General features: G+C 35.7%; 1 protein-coding gene across 7 annotated transcripts in view; it reads right to left on the bottom strand.

Moving 5' to 3' along the window:
- MTA3 (metastasis associated 1 family member 3) overlaps positions 1–17,421 on the bottom strand; it is a 134,844-nt gene that overhangs the window by 35,430 nt on the left and 81,993 nt on the right. For all 7 annotated transcript variants that reach the window (XR_001596572.2, XM_016142241.2, XM_016142239.2 and 4 more), the window contains exon 9: positions 9,919–10,107. Coding sequence is in view for 6 of the 7 variants with exons in the window: in XM_016142241.2 (XP_015997727.1) it covers positions 9,919–10,107 (189 nt within the window). In the remaining variant the exon portion in view is untranslated. The remainder of the gene's footprint in view (positions 1–9,918; positions 10,108–17,421) is intronic.

Below are 17,421 nucleotides of genomic sequence, written 5' to 3'. Positions count from 1 at the left end.
TACCAGATTAAGAATTCTAGCATCCAAGGTACTAAAGTGAAAGAATTGTGGGGGAACTAGATTTTGAATGCCAACGAAGGCCTCAGGATGAGCTTCAGAAAAAGAAAGAGGAAGACTAAAGAAAACATCCATATTTCCTTCCTTGCTTGGTATAATTATTTTCCTTCTGCAACCCAATTCCCTTTCAATTCATATAAGGTCTGTTGTTGGCAGTTTTATCTTTATAATTTAATGCAGAAGCTATAAGCCATAAAGACAAGGTTGTGATTAAAACCAAAGGATGAATACACATCAACCAGAGATGAATGCTGTAACATTAAATTTGGGGCTCCCTATTTGAAGAAATGGTGCCACAGTTTCTATTAATTCAGAAATAATTACTATTGTTTAAAAGTCGATGCATAGAAAGGAAGCATGTACAGAAAGTAAGGACTGATGTTAAATAGCCACTTCTACGTTCCTTCCTTGAACCTCTCAACTATTTCCAAATACCTTAGAACACGGGTGCAGACTTATGGGCCAGGCTAGCCAAGCAGACAAACCTAAATGACATTGAGATATAGAAGTGAGCAACAAGAGATGAGACTGCAGGGAGACTGGATAGTTTGGCAAGAACAATGATTGAGGTACCATGCTCTTCTGGGCCATCTGTGTTGACCTTTCTGCTGTCGATGCTTGGCATCATGTATGCTTAGCAGCAGAAGGCATGGCTGCTTCCACTGTTACTGGACAAGTAGCATCCAAGCCTAGTTCTCTAGTCTTCCTAGAGAGTCTATGAGAAACTAATATCCTAATATCCTATTTCCTTTCTGCTTATATTAGATATAATGAAGTCTGTACGTAGCATCTAAGAACTCTAATATAACCTATACGTTTATTCTTTATTCTAAACAAGATGAGGTTGAGTTTCTCTCACCCATAATAAAAAACACTCTAGCTAATACAAAAATTGTTAAGAAGTGAAGTATTCAAAAAATAGCCCCTAGAGATGTGGCATTTATTGACTAAGGTGAAGCAGAAATCAAACGAGACTGGTTGTAGAGGCAATGGACATTGTAATGGGGTCTCTGCTAGAATGTTGCCATTGTGAGGTTAGATATTGCTCTTGGCTTCACACATCCTGGCCATGAAGCATCTAAACTAGGATCCTTGGAAACTCCCAAAAGTTCTGCTAGCCTTCTAACACCCTGTAATAAATCTCTTTCTCCTTAAACCAGCTCACTTAAATGGATTCTGTTGTCTCCTTTCCAACTTCCTTCTAAATCACTTTCCTATAATCTAAAGGCTAGAAATCCAAACGTTGTATTTTCAAGACTCCCTTGTGATTTATTTCTTCCAGTCAGATATATGTACATAAGACCTAAATTTAAAAGTGAATTAAGCAGGATTAAGAGAGGATGGCACACAAAGCATCAATCTGCTGCAGCTAAACAAGGAAACACAAAATTGTTCTAAAGTCAAAAGCTCAGCTAGAGGTTTCCTCATCCAAAGATCATGGTTAAAGCAGTGTAATCCTGGAGCAGAAGTTAGAACAGAAGCTTCCCAGTTTCCGTATGAGGCAGAGGAATGGGGCGAGCGCTTGTGGGCCATTTCTGTGGAGTTGTTCTGAAGTCTAGCCTGGGGGCCTACTTCTCTAACCCTATCAATGATTTTAAGCACCCAATTTCCAAAATTTCCAAAATTATATCCCATTCTGTTCAAAATAGCTCCTATAATTTTGTTATCTGCAATTGAAACCGAGATGCTACAACATCTAGGAAATAACCTTTGCTAAAAAGAGTTTCTATGGTGATGGACTTAATTACAGGAAGAAGAAAGGCTTTGCTATTTTGCACTCTGAACTTTTCAGATTACTTTACACATTTCAGGTGCTGCTTCTGTTTAAGATGTAGAAATCCACAAGAGAATGTCATTCCGTCTAAAAATGAGGAAAAAAACAGATAATCTATAAAACCTTAACAATTCTTCAGTCCATCCAAGAGCTAAGTTTATGAGACTATCAAGTGATTTCCAAAGTCACTCTGAGGAGAGACAGGACTCACAAATTATTTTTTACTTTGGCAAAAAACAAAAGAGACAGGTAACCAATAAAAATGAAGGTAAGAAGAAAAAATTAAAAATTTACCAAATAATTAAAGGTCAACAGTGGGCTGGACAACTGTTAACATCTATGGTTGCTCTAGACACACAAGAAATCCACACACATTTGCCACAGATCTCCTCGTTAAGAACTGGGCCAGAGCAGGAAACCTGAAAAAGCCCCCAACGGCGGTGATAAAAATTTGAATCTACACAAAGAAATGAAGAGGGACAGAAATAGTAAAATATTTTAAATACATACAATAAGTAAACAAAAATTTATATAAATGTTTACTTACATCTATATAAAAATAAACCTCTTTAAGAGATTATTGATTGTCTAGAGCAAAAATTAGTAATCATATACTGTATAAGTGGTATTTCATTGGAAGGTAGACCATGGTGCATTAAAGATACATACTGTAAACCACTAAACAAATAAAAGTTTAATTAGTAAGCTACTAGTAGATAAAATAGGAATTGTAAAAATCAAAAAAGAACAAAAAATAATGGGAGAAATGGAAAATTAATGCTAAAGATAGATTTAAACTGATAATTACATTATTGATAATTATATTAAAGGGAAGTGGTCAACACCATAATGGAAAGGTAGAGTTTGTCAGATTGCTTATTTTTAAAAATCCAACTGTATTCTGTCCACAAAAAGCCCACTCTGGACATATAGAAGATAAAAATAAAAGAACAGAAACAAGGTATATCATGTAAACAATAAAATAAAGCTGGAATAATTATATTAATAGGAGATAAAGTAGACTTCATTCAAAAAATATTAGCATTAATAAAGAGGCGTGGTATAAAGATAAAAGGGTCAACATGTCACGAGAATACAACAATCCTAAATGAATATGTACCTAATAACAGAGTTTCAATATAATGTAAAAACCTAATTGCAAAGGAAAGGAATAGAAAAATCCACAATTATAACTAGAGACTTTTCACACTGCTCTCTCAATAACAGAACAAGTGGACAGAAAATCATTAAGGCCTCAGAAGACGTGAACAACACTATCAATAAACTTGACCTAAATAGCATTTATAGAGCATTCTACCCAACAGAAAAATTTCTGTTCTTTCCAAGAAGACATGGAACATGCACCATAATAGACCACATACTGGTCTAAATCGATCAAATCTCAAAAAACATAAAATTTGTGTGTTTTTTTTATAGAGTATGTTTTCTGATCACAAAAGAATTAAATTTGAATTTAGTAAAAAAAAAAAAAAAAAACCTATGGGGGGTAAAAAACACACCAAATATGTGAAACTTACTTCTAAATAATCCATGGATCAAAAATCAACCAACCAACCAACCGTCAAAAGAGAAATCAAGAAGGGAAATGAAAAAGACTTTGAAGGAATGAAAACGGAAACACCTTATCAAATTTTGTATGATGAAGCTAAATAAAGCAGTGTTCGCAGGGAACCCAGACACCCCTTTCTCGGGTGCTCAGCAGCAAGAACTGGGAGAAAGCAAGAGACCTAAGAAAACCACACACATTTGCCACAGATCTCCTCGTAAAGAACTGGGCCAGAGCAGGAAACCTGAAAAAGCCCCCAATGGTGGTGCTAAAAATTTGAATCTACACAACCTGAAAAGCCCCCACTGGTGGTGATGTAGGTGTGCAAAATGACAATTAGCTGCCACTGGGGGCCAGGCAAGAAAACCCCTGGTTTCCCGGATCCTTCTTTCATACAAAGCAAAAGCTATCCACCACTGGAGAGAGGCAGAAGTTTGCTCCCAACCAAGAACCCCTACCAATAAAAGGCAACAAACACAAAGCAGAGACTGGTTGCCACAAGGTAGCTGGAGGAAGAACAGAAATGCAGTGGAGACTCTGTCACTGAGACTCAGGTACACAACACCTGGCTAAGACTGGGGCTAAAACAGGACAACTGAGAAACCCTCTATGTCCTTGCCATGAACCTTGTAGGCAGTAACAAGCAACTCCATGCTACCATCGGGAGAAGGGCAACAACATGGAGGGAGGCTGAGTAGTACAGGGCCTGCTGAGGCTGGGGCAGGAACACCTGCCAAGAAAAAACTCTTGGCATTCCATGCCTCGCATTAAGCACAGGTAAGAATCTGAAGTCTGTGGATGTTCAAAACACCTCCTATTCACTACTTCAGTGAGGAATCTGCCCCTCAAAACAGTACGAGATGACCAAACATACAACACACACACCTGAGACAAAACAGATGAGACTAGCAGCAGTCTCACAGGCCAGGGGAAGAGGAAACCATGTAGGGACCCATGGGGGCTGCACTTGGGAACAGTGAGCCAGAAGGGGTTGTGGAAGTGAAGCTTTGTGTAACCAGAGGGTAAGTGTGCTCTGGTTCCTAGAGAAGGTTCCCGTGGGAGGATGTGATTGGCTTGTTTGAATAATCCTTCAGGCTGGCTGGGAAATGAAACCTGTTAGGTTGCAAACTACTGGGTAAGGTGTTAGGGGAACTAGTCAGATGGGGGAATCCTTCTTGTTGGGTGAAGGCGTATCTGGCAAGAACAGGGGAACTTACAATTAAGCTATGAGGCTCAAAAATGTCCAAGACGGTACATGAAATTGTAGGCCTTCCAAGATAGTGGTGTACTGATGGAAACTAGAACAACAAATATACCTGGTCCAATTCCTGACCAGACAGACTCAATCACCCACAACAATGACCTAAGAAGAGAAGCAGCATGCTCATTTCAGAGTATAAATACTACTGAGCTCAGTCTCTGTTGCTGTTTATACAAGATGTTTCCCATCCAATCAAAAATATAACATTAAAAAAAAAAAAAAAGCATGAAAATAATTGTCCCATTTTTAAGAAATAAATCAAGGAACAGGCACACCCCAATAGAGCCTCAAATATTGGAAATATCAGGCAGGAACTTTAAAATAACTGATGAAAATATTAAAGGATCTAAGAAAAGGTGGACAACACACATGAATGGAGAATTTAAAGAGATAAAAAGCATAAAAAAATATAAATGCTAGAAAAAATATGCTATCATATTTGAAAATTCCTTTAACAAGCTTATCAATATACTAAACACAACAGAGAAAAGAGTCATAAGAAAAGACATATCCAAGTACAATGTAGTAATTAAACTGCTAAAAACCAGAGTAAAGAGAAAATCTTAAACACAAAGAAAAATAAACATTTATATACCTAGGAAATTCTCATCGGAAAATACATAAGTATCTTTAGAATATTAAAAGATAAAAATAAAAAAAGGGAAATTCTGGAAAGAATGAAAAATTTTTTAAAGAAAACATTAAAAAGTTTTTCAAGCAAAGCTGAAATCATTAGCTTAACATATATGACCAATAAATAATTGCATTGCAAGAAATGTTTCAAATAAATGATCTAAGCTTCAACCTTAAAAAGACACTAGGAAGTACAGAATAAGGAATACAGTCAATAATATTGTAATAACTATGTATGATGTCAAGGGGCACTCGACTTATCAGGGGGAATAACCGTGTAAGTTATATAAATGTCTAACCACTGTGCTGTACACATGAAACTAATATTGAATGTCAACTGTAACTGAAAAATAAAAAAAGAAACAGAGAAAAAAACATTAGGAAAAGACAAAGCACATTAGCCTAAAGCAAGCTGAAGGAAATAATAAACTTAAAAGCAGAAAGTAATGAAACAGACAACAGAAAAGTCAATCAAACCAAAAGCTGCTTCTTTGCAAAGATCAATAAAATTGATAAACCCCTAGGCCAGAGACTGATGAGGAAAAAAGAGACATAAACTACCATTATCAGGAATGTAAAAGGGAACATCACTAAAGATCCATTCCACAGCTCTTAAAGGATAGTATGAGACTAATGAGTAACTTTAGGACAATAAGCTAGACAACTTAAGATGAAATGGACAGGAAGAGAGATGTCAGCAAGATGGAGGAATAGGAGATACCAATCTTGGTGTGCCCCCACCAAAAACAATAATTAGACAGCTAGAGATAAATGAAAACAGCCCTGGGGGAGCACAGGAGTCAAATTAAGAACCTATACTGCAGAGCAAATAAAGAATAACCACTCGGAAAGAATCACTACAGAGAGGGACTTAGCTGAAACATCTGGAAATGGCTAAGGACAAAGAAGGGTGGAGGCTGTCAGCATAAGCCACAGAGTGGGTGCCACTGAGGTCCCCAGTGACCTGCTCTATAGAAGAGTCCTACAGCTTGTGCCACTGAGGACCTCAATAGCCCCAATGACAGAATCCCTGCAGCTTTCACAGCAGAGGACTCCATAGTATTTGCTGGTAACAGACCTCTGCAGCCTGCTCCAGAAAGGAAACTGGCACCTTTTACCACTGTGGTAACCAAATCATCGCTGTTGCTGGAAGAGCATGCTGAGCCACTCCCAGAAGACAGGACTGCCAGCTCTACCTTCAACTGTATCCCAGAGCCCTGGATGCTCCATACTATGTATCCGCACTTCAGACCTCAGCTACATGGCTGATGCTCACATGTGCACATTTCAGGCACCACAGCCACTGAAACTGCAGGCTAGCCAGTACCGCAGACCCCAGACTGCGGTCACTCTATGAGCATACATGCTCCACTCCCGGCTCTGTGGCTGTTCTAACCATGCCTATGCCTCTGGCCACCACCGCCACCACCAACTACCACCGCCACTACCACAAAAGACTGCTCTAAAATGAAAAACACTGCCAAGAGGGTTCCCCTTGGACATGACACACCCCCATCAGAGAAAAAGAGGTTAGGAGGTCACACCAGCTTTTGCCACCAAAGACTGCAACAGCCTTTCCTGCCACTGCAGACACCTGTTACCTTTACCGACATTGACTTCAGCTAATGGAACTAAAGGTGGACTACACCACTGGGCCTTTCTGGGAGTTGGAACCATTACACTCCAACCATCTAGCACCCTTGCACCTACCCACTGGTAAAGGCCTTTGTCCACTAAAACCAGTCTATAAAGTATGGAAGAGATGACTGCTCTATCAAATGCACAGACATCAACACAAGGTACAAGAAACTGGAAAAATTAAGGAAATGTAACACCACTAAAGAACACAGTAATTTTCTCCTAACTGACCCCAAAGAAATGGGTATCTACTATCTGCCTTAAAAAGAATTCAAAATAATTGTTTTAAGGAAGCTCAGTAGCTATAAGAAAGTATAGACAGCTCGACAAAATCAGAAAAAGAATGCACAAACAAAATTAGAAGTTCAACAGAAAAACAAATTTAAAAAAAGGGAACTGAACAGAAAGTCTAAAGCTGAAGAATGAATTAAATGAAAAATATAATACAGAACATCAATAACAGACTTGTCAAGCAGAAAAAAGAATCTGTGAACTAAAAGTCAGAGGAGAAAAAGAGGACTGAAAGAAAGTGAATCCAGGCAGCAGAAGGAAGGAAATACATAAAGATCAAAAAAGAAATAAATGAAGTAAATACTAGAAAAGCAACATAAAAGATCAATGAAACTAGGAGTTGGTTTTTTGAAAAGATAAAATTGACAAACCCTTAGCTAGACTAAGAAAAAAGAAAGAAGACTCAAAAACAAAGGATCACAAGAGACTTCTATGAACAAGTCTATACCAATAAACTGGATTAACCTAGAAAAAAAAAGAGTAAATTTCTAGAAACATACAACCGATCCAGACTGAATTGCAAAAAGGAAATCTGAATAATTATAACTAATAAAGAGATTAACTCAGTAATCAAACACTTCTGATCAGAGAAAAGCAGAGGGGTTCACTGGTGAATTCTAGCAAACATTCAAAGAATTAATGCCAACTCTGTTCCACAATCTTGCCAATGTATATCCCTCGCCTTTCTGATAAGAGCCATCCTAACAGGTGTGAGGTAATATTTTATTGTGGTTTAGATTTATATTTCCCTAATGATTAGTGATGATGTGTACCTTTCACATACCTGTTTTTCATCACTGAGTATAATGTTAGTTGTGGGTTTGTCATATATGGCCTTTAGGTTTATGTATTACTTTTATAAGTATGAGGGAGAGGGAAGATAATTAGTTTAAACAACATCCGAAAACTGCAAAAGACATTAACAGTCAGTCTCCTGGTATTATATCTTCTTTAAGATTTTGACACAATTCCAGTCTCCAAAATACAACAAATCTAATGTGGTTTGGCTCAACCATAAGCATTCTAACCACTTGCAGCAAAAACTAATATACACCATGCTGCAAATTTACAAAAATTTTGTCAGACCATGAAGGTAACAACAACAACATCTAACAGCCTTATTATTGTTATATTTATTTTCATATCATTATTTTATCTCGTATCAATCTTAGCCTCTATGTCCGAGTATACTGCACCAAGCTACTCTTCAGGGAGTTACTATGTCAAGTGTCCAGGAGTGCTGTCTCCGAGTTTCATACCTCAGTGCACACTTTTCAATCTGCTGTCTTCTCAGTTTACTATCAGAGATCCAGTTGAAATGCCAGTAAATTCCATGAAAGCATTTCTGATTTGATCAGCAAAACTAATAGTTCCCTTCCTGATATGCCATAATACTTGTTCATTCTATGACAGAAATAACTACATTTTGTTTTAGTTGGGAATACGTGTTTCGATCTCTTGATCTTGACTATGAACTCATTCTCTGAAGTAATGTTAAGTTTCTGCTGCACGTCTGGTGGCCTACCTGAAGGCCTGGCACATTGCTGATGCTCAACAGACATTTGTTGAATTGCACTGAATTCAGAAGGATTACCAGAACTTAAAATGAGCAAGTCACACTCGGTGCCAGGAAAAGCAGCTTCATTTTAGTGTTTCTCACCTTCTACCTTTGTCAGACCTGCAGCAGATTTTGTTCTCTAGGTGTTTTGTTTCTGTGGTTTCTATTAAGTGGTATAGCTATATTATATTAATAACTGCTATATTAATAACATTGCACTGGTGTGTTATTCTGACCATCTGAAGGTAAATGCCACCAATGCATTTTAAATTCTCAGCTGTACATCCTCTAAATTGAAATCATGACATATAACAATCTGGGTATGAGTGAAGTTTTGCCAGAAGAACAAATGTCAGTGACACTGACAGCTTTAATTATCATGTTTGGAATTTAATGTATCAACCCATATTGATAAGTAACAATTGTGCTTCAGAATAATTTTTAGAAACATAAAAGGCAGGATAAGTTCATATCAAATACTTCACAATGTAAAAGATTCTATTTTCATAATTTAAAAACAAAGACTGCTATAAAAATCTATTTATTAACTTCTCAAGTGGAAATTTCTCCATTTCAAAGAGATTGTAAACTCCATTAAAGAGAGCACTTTCACAAATATAAAGACAAAAGCAAGCACATAATAGCAGTGTCTAAAAGGTAAATAAGATATGGCATATTATTAAGAGGAGTCAAAGATCAAAAAACCATAAATTCTCCTACTCTGCTTGGTACAGGTTGTTCTCATATTAAAGGCCCACAGCAAATTAGGCTCAACAATTAGATAATTAGAAAAATATCAAAGGTCTAAAGCCTAAAAAGCAGAGATCAGATATATTTACTACAAATGGTTAGATAAGCTGTCTATATTTTAAACTCGGAACTCAGAGAGGTGAAAAGGATGAATTCATAATACTAAGGTTTATGGCAAGAACTCAAGGGCTCCTGACCCTGGGTGTTACAATTACTTCCTAGAACAAATGTCAATTCCTTCCTCTGTAAGACTAGCCTTCATTCTATGTTGAGCAGATAAAAATTACTAAGTCACAGGCTTGCTAAATAAATAGCTTCAGGTTTACCAGATTTCTAAAATAAATAAAATATTCCCACTCCAACATTTTATTTTATTGTTTTCTACTTACAAAGTCTTGACGTATATCGTTGAAGTCTTTGCCATATTTTTCTAGTGCCTCTTCAAATAAACTAGCTTCAGAGGCTGACCATTCTTCCATTTCATCTCTGCATAAAACAGGTCCTCCAAGTGGCACTAAGACACTAATTGCACTGCTCAAATCATAACTGTGTCTATACAATGTATCCATAGCATGAAACTGAAGAAAACAAACAAAACAGAGAAAATATCCATAAATGCAAACTTCCTAGGTTATACAAGAACAAAAACACTAAAATGCATGATGTATTTAGTTAAAAATAGTATATGTAGGTTGTATTTATTTTTTAACAAAATTAAGAAAAATTTAACCAAGATTACTTTAATAATTATTTAAAATATCATTTATCACTTTAAGAAAATGTTGATATATATCTTTTAAGGTGTATATATTTTTAAATGCATTAATTTGTTATAGCAACTTAACCACGAAGACCCAGGATCTCCAAGTATTAAACTGGGAACCCAGTAAGTTTCATCATCCTTTCGGTTAAAAAAGCCAACATCACTTCAGCTTCTGTACAAGGTTGGCACAGCCTTCCTTAACAAGAGAAAAATAAGTAATATATCAGAGAGCGAGAAAAATATTCTCAGGTTGGATTAAGGGAATGATGTATTAAGAAGGAGAAAACAGAAAACAGTGGAATTGAAAATGAATGACAATAACACAAAACAAAATTACATATTCCTGTTAAACAAAACAAAACAAAAAACAAAATTACCTATCCATGTTAAAAGAATAACTTGGTTGAGATGTTGTAAAACCAAGAATAGATAAATAGCATTGCTTGGAATAGATAGGCCAGTGGAAGTTTCCTATATTTTTCAAAGGAGAACGATTTGAAACATAATTTGAAAGGAGGAAAGATAGGTTAGGATAATATAATTGGCTTTATGTAAAAGTCCCTTGGGTTTAGCTTATTTAAAAAAGCATTTTCACCCCATCAGAAGCAGTCAATAAACTAGGTTCCAAAATGTCAAAATCTTGAGTTTTGAAAAACTTTTGATTGTTTTTCTACTGTTAAGAGATTCATTCATAACATGCATGCATATATGTACATGTAGCAGGAAAATTGCAAAACAGGACAATTAGCCTGTCTTTGGATAAGCATATAGGTGTGGCACAGCTTTGGTTGGCAAGGTGATCAAATCTTTGCCAAATGAGAACTAGTTTTGTTTAAATTTTCTAACATGACAGCCAAGTCTTGCACCTTTTTTATTTTTTTTACACAGAGATCGTCTGGTATTTATTAAAATTTTCATAAATGAGGAGGTGTACATTTATGTGACAAGTCTCTTAAAAATTTAGTTTATGTGTCATCCCTAAATATCTGGTAGGGGACAGTGGACAGTTCCTACTTACACAGAGCATAAAATAAGCTCAAATATCAACTAAAATCTGTTAAAGAAAAAAATCATTAGTAAACATATACACTGAAATATATATTTATATTGTGATACATTAAGACATTGAATAAGGGTATAAAACATGAACTTGTTGATAGAGTTAAAGACAAGACTTAGGATATGTTGACATGTTTAGGTACAGTAGTAACTGCTTCAATAAGGGTTGACATCTCACTTAAAATAAATCATTGGATTCCACAAAATAAAAGCAAATAGGGATTTCATTACCAATTTCCTAGTTAAATCACAGCGAAGACCACCCACCATGTGTACTCTTGCTTTATGTGTCATAATTATGGAATAATAACTTCACTTTCAAGTGAATTTCTTCTCGCTCTTCTTCACCAGCGGTGAGAAAATATTAGGATTAATCTTTATTCTTTGCTTGTGCTCTACAAACTTCAGAATCAAAATCCATTTCTCTAGCCAACCTTCGCACTTGACAAACTTGGCGGTTTAGTTGTAGTGTACAATGCTATATGCTTTTACATCATCCCTCAAACTAAATAATTATTGTTTTTGGATATCTGACCTATGAAAATAGAAAGAAAATTCAATAACATTTAGGGATCCCTTCAATTAATAATACATTTCTATAAATGATTATTTTTAAAACTCCTAGATTTAAAATGGATAACGAAACTAAAAAAGATTAAATGGTATTCAAAATCAATAATTATACAAATTAACTGTGCTGCTGAGATTCCTCAGGAGGTAGGAGTAATTTTTATAATTAACAGGTACTCTAAAACCAAAGTAACAAAATTAAATCAGTTTTCTCAACTGATTATACCAACCACTCAAAGCATGAATGGGTTTTCAGTCTTTTGTTCATGTCAGATGAATGAAAATGTTCTCATAGGTACTTTTAAAACTGATGATGAAATTTATCTATTTAAGGGTTCAAAAAACCGAAGTAATATCTTTTCCCTTATAAGTAAGTAATTATGACCAAAATCTCAAGTGATTTAATATCTTCTTTACAGAGTGTGTTTGTGTTTGTGTTTTTGAACACTGAAGAAAGCATTTGCTTTTGGAAAGCTCTTACACTGCGCCACAAATCAAATGGAAAGAATGGGTCGGACTCACAGTTGACCAGGAGCTATGAAACCTCGAAAGCCCACATTTATACCATAGCCCAGAGGAGAGTGCAGCAATGATTTGTATGTATAGAAAATAAACATCCACCCAGGCACATGCAGTATGGAATTTCTAGGGAATACTTCTGTTAAAATCAATGACCAACTTCACAAAGAAAACCAGAGGATCACATCATTTGTTAGGAGTCCAAACTAATGCCATCTTTCTGACACACATAATGGTTGGTTCCTTTTGAATGGACTTAATATTTATAGTCTAATCTTACCCTAAAAAGCTGTAAGTAAAACACAGAAGATATTTTCTATAATAGAATAGACAACATCCAGTGAAGACTCAAAGAAATAAGCTAAGAAAGACAAAGAAGTTTGACTAATAACCAATGACTATTGTTTATCGGTAAGATGATAATCTGAAAAGCTACACATAAGAGAACATACTGGCTGGTTCCAATTATATGAACTTTGATAAGAGTAACAGTTGATAGTGAGAAGAGACAGAATAGTCATTACCTCAGAAGAGGGGGCTCACTGAATGGGGAGGAGCATGAGAAAATCTTTTTGGGATTCGGGAAATGTTCTTTACCTAGATCTGGGTGATTGTTACATGGACATATACACATGTAAAAACGTATAAGCTATGCACCTACGTATAGGGTACTTAATGCACTTTACTAAATGTATACCTCAATTTAAAATATGATAAAAAAAACTTGAGTCTTCCCTCCACATACTTTACAAAGTTACCATCTTTACAATAGCTTATAGAGATACACACAAGATCCATTCAAATCTAAATTTTAAAAATCATAAGAACTCAGCACAAGCTGTTCTCTTTGCCAAATAACACTGAAGGTGTTGTCACATTTCATCTCATTCATAACAGATGGAGATGACAAACAAAGTATTTTAGGAGAAAGACTGACAATGAAATCTTGGCAGTGGAATTCTCATCTTTTGTTCATTAAGCAGAATCACTCTATGGTAGACTGGGATATTGTTCAGCAAATATTCACTCCCTCCTCTGGACCTCCATAGGAGGGCATTTTTCTACTCCAATGTTGTTGGGCCTAGCCATGTGACTTGATTGGCCAATAGGATCTTTAGATATGTGATTTAACAGAGCCCTGACATTTGTTTGTGCATTTGGACTTGTCCTTTTGTGTTAATGACTTTTGTCAACAAAAGACAAAAGACACATGATGATCTGGACACAACCTGCAGATTGTCTAGGATTCTGCTGAACCAGAGAGGGCACCTAAATCAGCCCAGTCTAGTTCAGCAGAATTCTAGAAAATCTGCAGAGAAGTATACAAGAAATTAATGCTCATTGTTCTAAGTAACTGTAATTCTGGGCTGTGTAATGAATACTGTATTTTCCTCTTTGAGAATAAAGAACGTATTCAGTCACAGCACTAGAAGTGGTGTGAGCAGACAGCCCTCAGCTGTTGGTCCCCTTTGGAATGATCTCAATTAAAAAAGTTTCATCACCCAAGGCCATGTCCTCTTCCTGAGGCAGCCTGTCACCAATGAGAAGTGTAAAGGCCCAGACTTTCGCTCTGATTTGGGACAACTCTTCAGAGCATCTCATGGAGTCAGCTGAGGCTTTCAATCAGACTGTACAATAGTCTACCTTCTCCCTCTGTTCTTTCTGCCTCCTTCCCTTCATTTCCACAATTGTTGATCCCTAATAAATTTCCTGTATGCAAATCTCCATCTCAAAGTCTGTTTCCCTGGAACTCAACCTGTAACATGTAGTATTATTTTGACAACAGCTAACTGATACACATATATATTCTATACTAACTACAGATTTGCTCAGAATTTTACAAAAAACTTTTTATGTATACCTCCAGCACAAATACAACATTCATAACATCAAATCTATTTAAAAATTAATACGTATTAATGAGCACATAGTTTTTTTCCAAGCAGAAGGTGAATATAAACACCTATGAATAAGTGTCAAACCACGATTAAGGCATATTTCTTATATATAAAAAAAGAAGTATGCCGTTCACTCTCAATTTTTGCTTCAATGCATAATACTCAAAACAAAATCCATCATTCACCATTAAATCTTAGCTGTCATTTACGCAAATAAATCTATAAGACACCCTGAGCCATGTTCTTATGTGTACACATACCTTTTGATCATTATCACAAGTTTCAGGGGCAGCAGGCCATGGTAACCCCTTGGCCCTAAAAGTCATTTCCAAACTTACCACGGGCAGAACTATGGGTTCTTTATCTTTGGCTGTGACTCTGGACACAAACTAGACAAATATATATAACTGTGAACTGTGTGAAGACACTGGAGCACAATCGAAGCAGGCAAGGAGTGACTAAGATAATTCAGCAAGAGGAAGTATGACAGGTGAACTACAACTTTGAGAGCATTTTCTGGACTTTTATGAGGGAGACTAGATCCAAACAGAAAGTTTCCTTTTCACTAGGATGAGAAGAAAGTGGGCAAGGCCCGAAAAATAAAATCCAAGGGAGGGTTATATTCCAGGCCCTAAAGGAAGTAACATATTAAAAGAAGTGGTAGCATTCATGTTCTCTGACCACAGTCTCCAAGGCAATTAAGATAAATTTGTGAACCTCATTTGCTTGGAAATTAGCAATCAAATGCAAAATTATAAAGTAAGTTAGAAAATACTTAGAGCTAAATGATAATGAAAATACTAATATATCGAAGTATACGAGAGGTGGTAATTAAAGGGACATTTACAATTTTAAATACTGCTAAGTAGACAAATAAAATTAATAGGCTAAAAAATGGTCTTAAAACTGGAACAGGAATATCAGAGTAAATGCAAAGAAACGTAAAAGAAAATAAAGAACAAAAGTAAAACAGAAAAGCATACAATAAAAAAAAATCAACTAAATTAAAATCTCATTCTTTTAGACAAAAAAAAAATCTCTGATTAAACTACAAGGGAAAAAATGGCAAAAACACAAACAATAACATGGATGAAAATTATTTATAGCTACAGACAAAGCCAATTTTACTAATTAGAATATACTATAAAAACCGTGTTGATAAAATTGAAAATTTAGGAAAAAATGGAAAATCTCACAGGCTGACATAACTGACCAAAATGGACTTAAGTGTAATAAAAACTTATTCTATTTATAAATTAAATTATAACCACAACCCAAATCGAGGGACATTCTAAAAATAAAATGGCCTGTACTCTTCACAATTGCCATGGTTATTAACAGCAGGCAAATATGGAATTGTTCAGGATTGAAGAAAATTATAAAGAGCTACAATAAGTGATTCTCAAGTAGACCTTGAACCAGAAAATAACTTTTTCTTTTGTTATAAAGAACATTACTGGGACAACTAGTACATCTGACTAAAGCTTCTAGATTAGATAGTGGCAATATAGCGATGTTCATTTTCTGAATCTGACAATAGTACTGTGGTTATAAAAGAGAATATCCTTATTCAGCATCCCAAATATTTAGTAATATGGGACATCTTTTCTGAAACTTACTCTCAAACTGTTCAGAAATAATATATGTAACAAGAAAATGATAAAGGAAATGTACTAAATGTTAATATTTGGGGAGTTTGGGTAAAGGGAATATAGGAAGTCTTAGTACTATTTTGCATTATCTCAAAATACAAAGATAAGTTTCAAGAAATTACAACCACAAGTCTTCATTAACATCTGTAAATACGAATCTCTTCACCATTTAACCCTAGATAGAAAAATAATTACCTCATAGTTCACATCTATAATGATTTTTTTTTTAAGATTCAAATCTTTTATTTTGTTGTCTTTCATTTTAGGGGAACATTTTTCTTTGGGAATTTATGTTAAAGCTTCCTTAACTCTGTTATTTGAATTACTTTGTAAAATCCTCTTATCCTTTTCCTTTTAATTTTTTTTTATTAAGTTTATTGGGGTAACATTGGTTAACACAATTATATAATTTTCAGGTGTACATTATAATTTGACATCTATATATTCTATTGTGTGTTTATCATCCAAAGTCTAGTTTCCTTCAGCTACCATATCCTTGATCCCCTTTATCCACTTCTCCCTCCCCGTACCCCTCTATATCTGACCCCTTTTACCCTGTCTACCTCCCCCTTCCACTTCCACCCCTATCCTCTGGTAACCACGAGTCTATTATCCATGTCCATGAGTCTCTGCCTGTTCATTTGCTGCTTTTAGGTTTATATCCCACATATAAGTGATATATCATGTGATTTTCAACTTTTTTTGTCTGGCTTTTTTCGCTTAGCCTGATGTCGCAAATGGCAGGATTTCACCTCTTCTTATGACTGAGTAATACTCCATTGTATATATGTACCACAGCTTCTTTAGCCAATCATCTATCATCATAGGACACTTCGGTTGCTTCCATATCCTGGCCACTGCAAATAATGCTACTATGAACATCGGTGTGCAAATATCTTTTCGGATATGTGTTCTGAAATCTACCCAGTAGAGGGATTGCTGGATCATATGGCAGATCAATTCTTAGTCTTTTGAGAGACCTCCATACTGTTTCCCTTAGTGGCTGTACCAATTTGCAGTCCCACCGAGCAGTGTGTGAGGGTTCCTTTTTCTCTGCATCCTCTCCAACACTTGTTATTACCTGTCCTGTCGATGACAGCTTTTCTAACAGGTGTGAGATAATAACTCATTGTGGTTTTGATTTGCATTTTTTAATAGCTAGTGATATTCAGCAGCTTTTCAAACATCTGTTGGCCTTTTGTATGTCCTCTAGGGGGAAGTGTCTGTTCAGGTCCTCTGTCCATTTTTTGATTGGATCAGTTGTTTTTTTGTTGTTATTGAGTCGTATGAGTTCTTTGTATATTTTTGATATTAGGCCCTTATCAGAGGCATTGCTTGCAAATATATTTTCCCATTCAGATGGTTGTCTCTTTACCTTGTTGACGGTTTCTTTTGCTGAGCAGAAGCTTTTTAGTTTGATGTAGTCCCATT

This window comes from Rousettus aegyptiacus, unplaced genomic scaffold (genome assembly GCF_014176215.1).
Source record: "Rousettus aegyptiacus isolate mRouAeg1 unplaced genomic scaffold, mRouAeg1.p scaffold_m13_p_7, whole genome shotgun sequence".
NCBI classification, from domain to species: Eukaryota; Metazoa; Chordata; class Mammalia; order Chiroptera; family Pteropodidae; genus Rousettus; species Rousettus aegyptiacus.
Note: the sequence above shows the minus strand (reverse complement) of the source record. Positions and strands in the feature narration are given on the sequence as shown.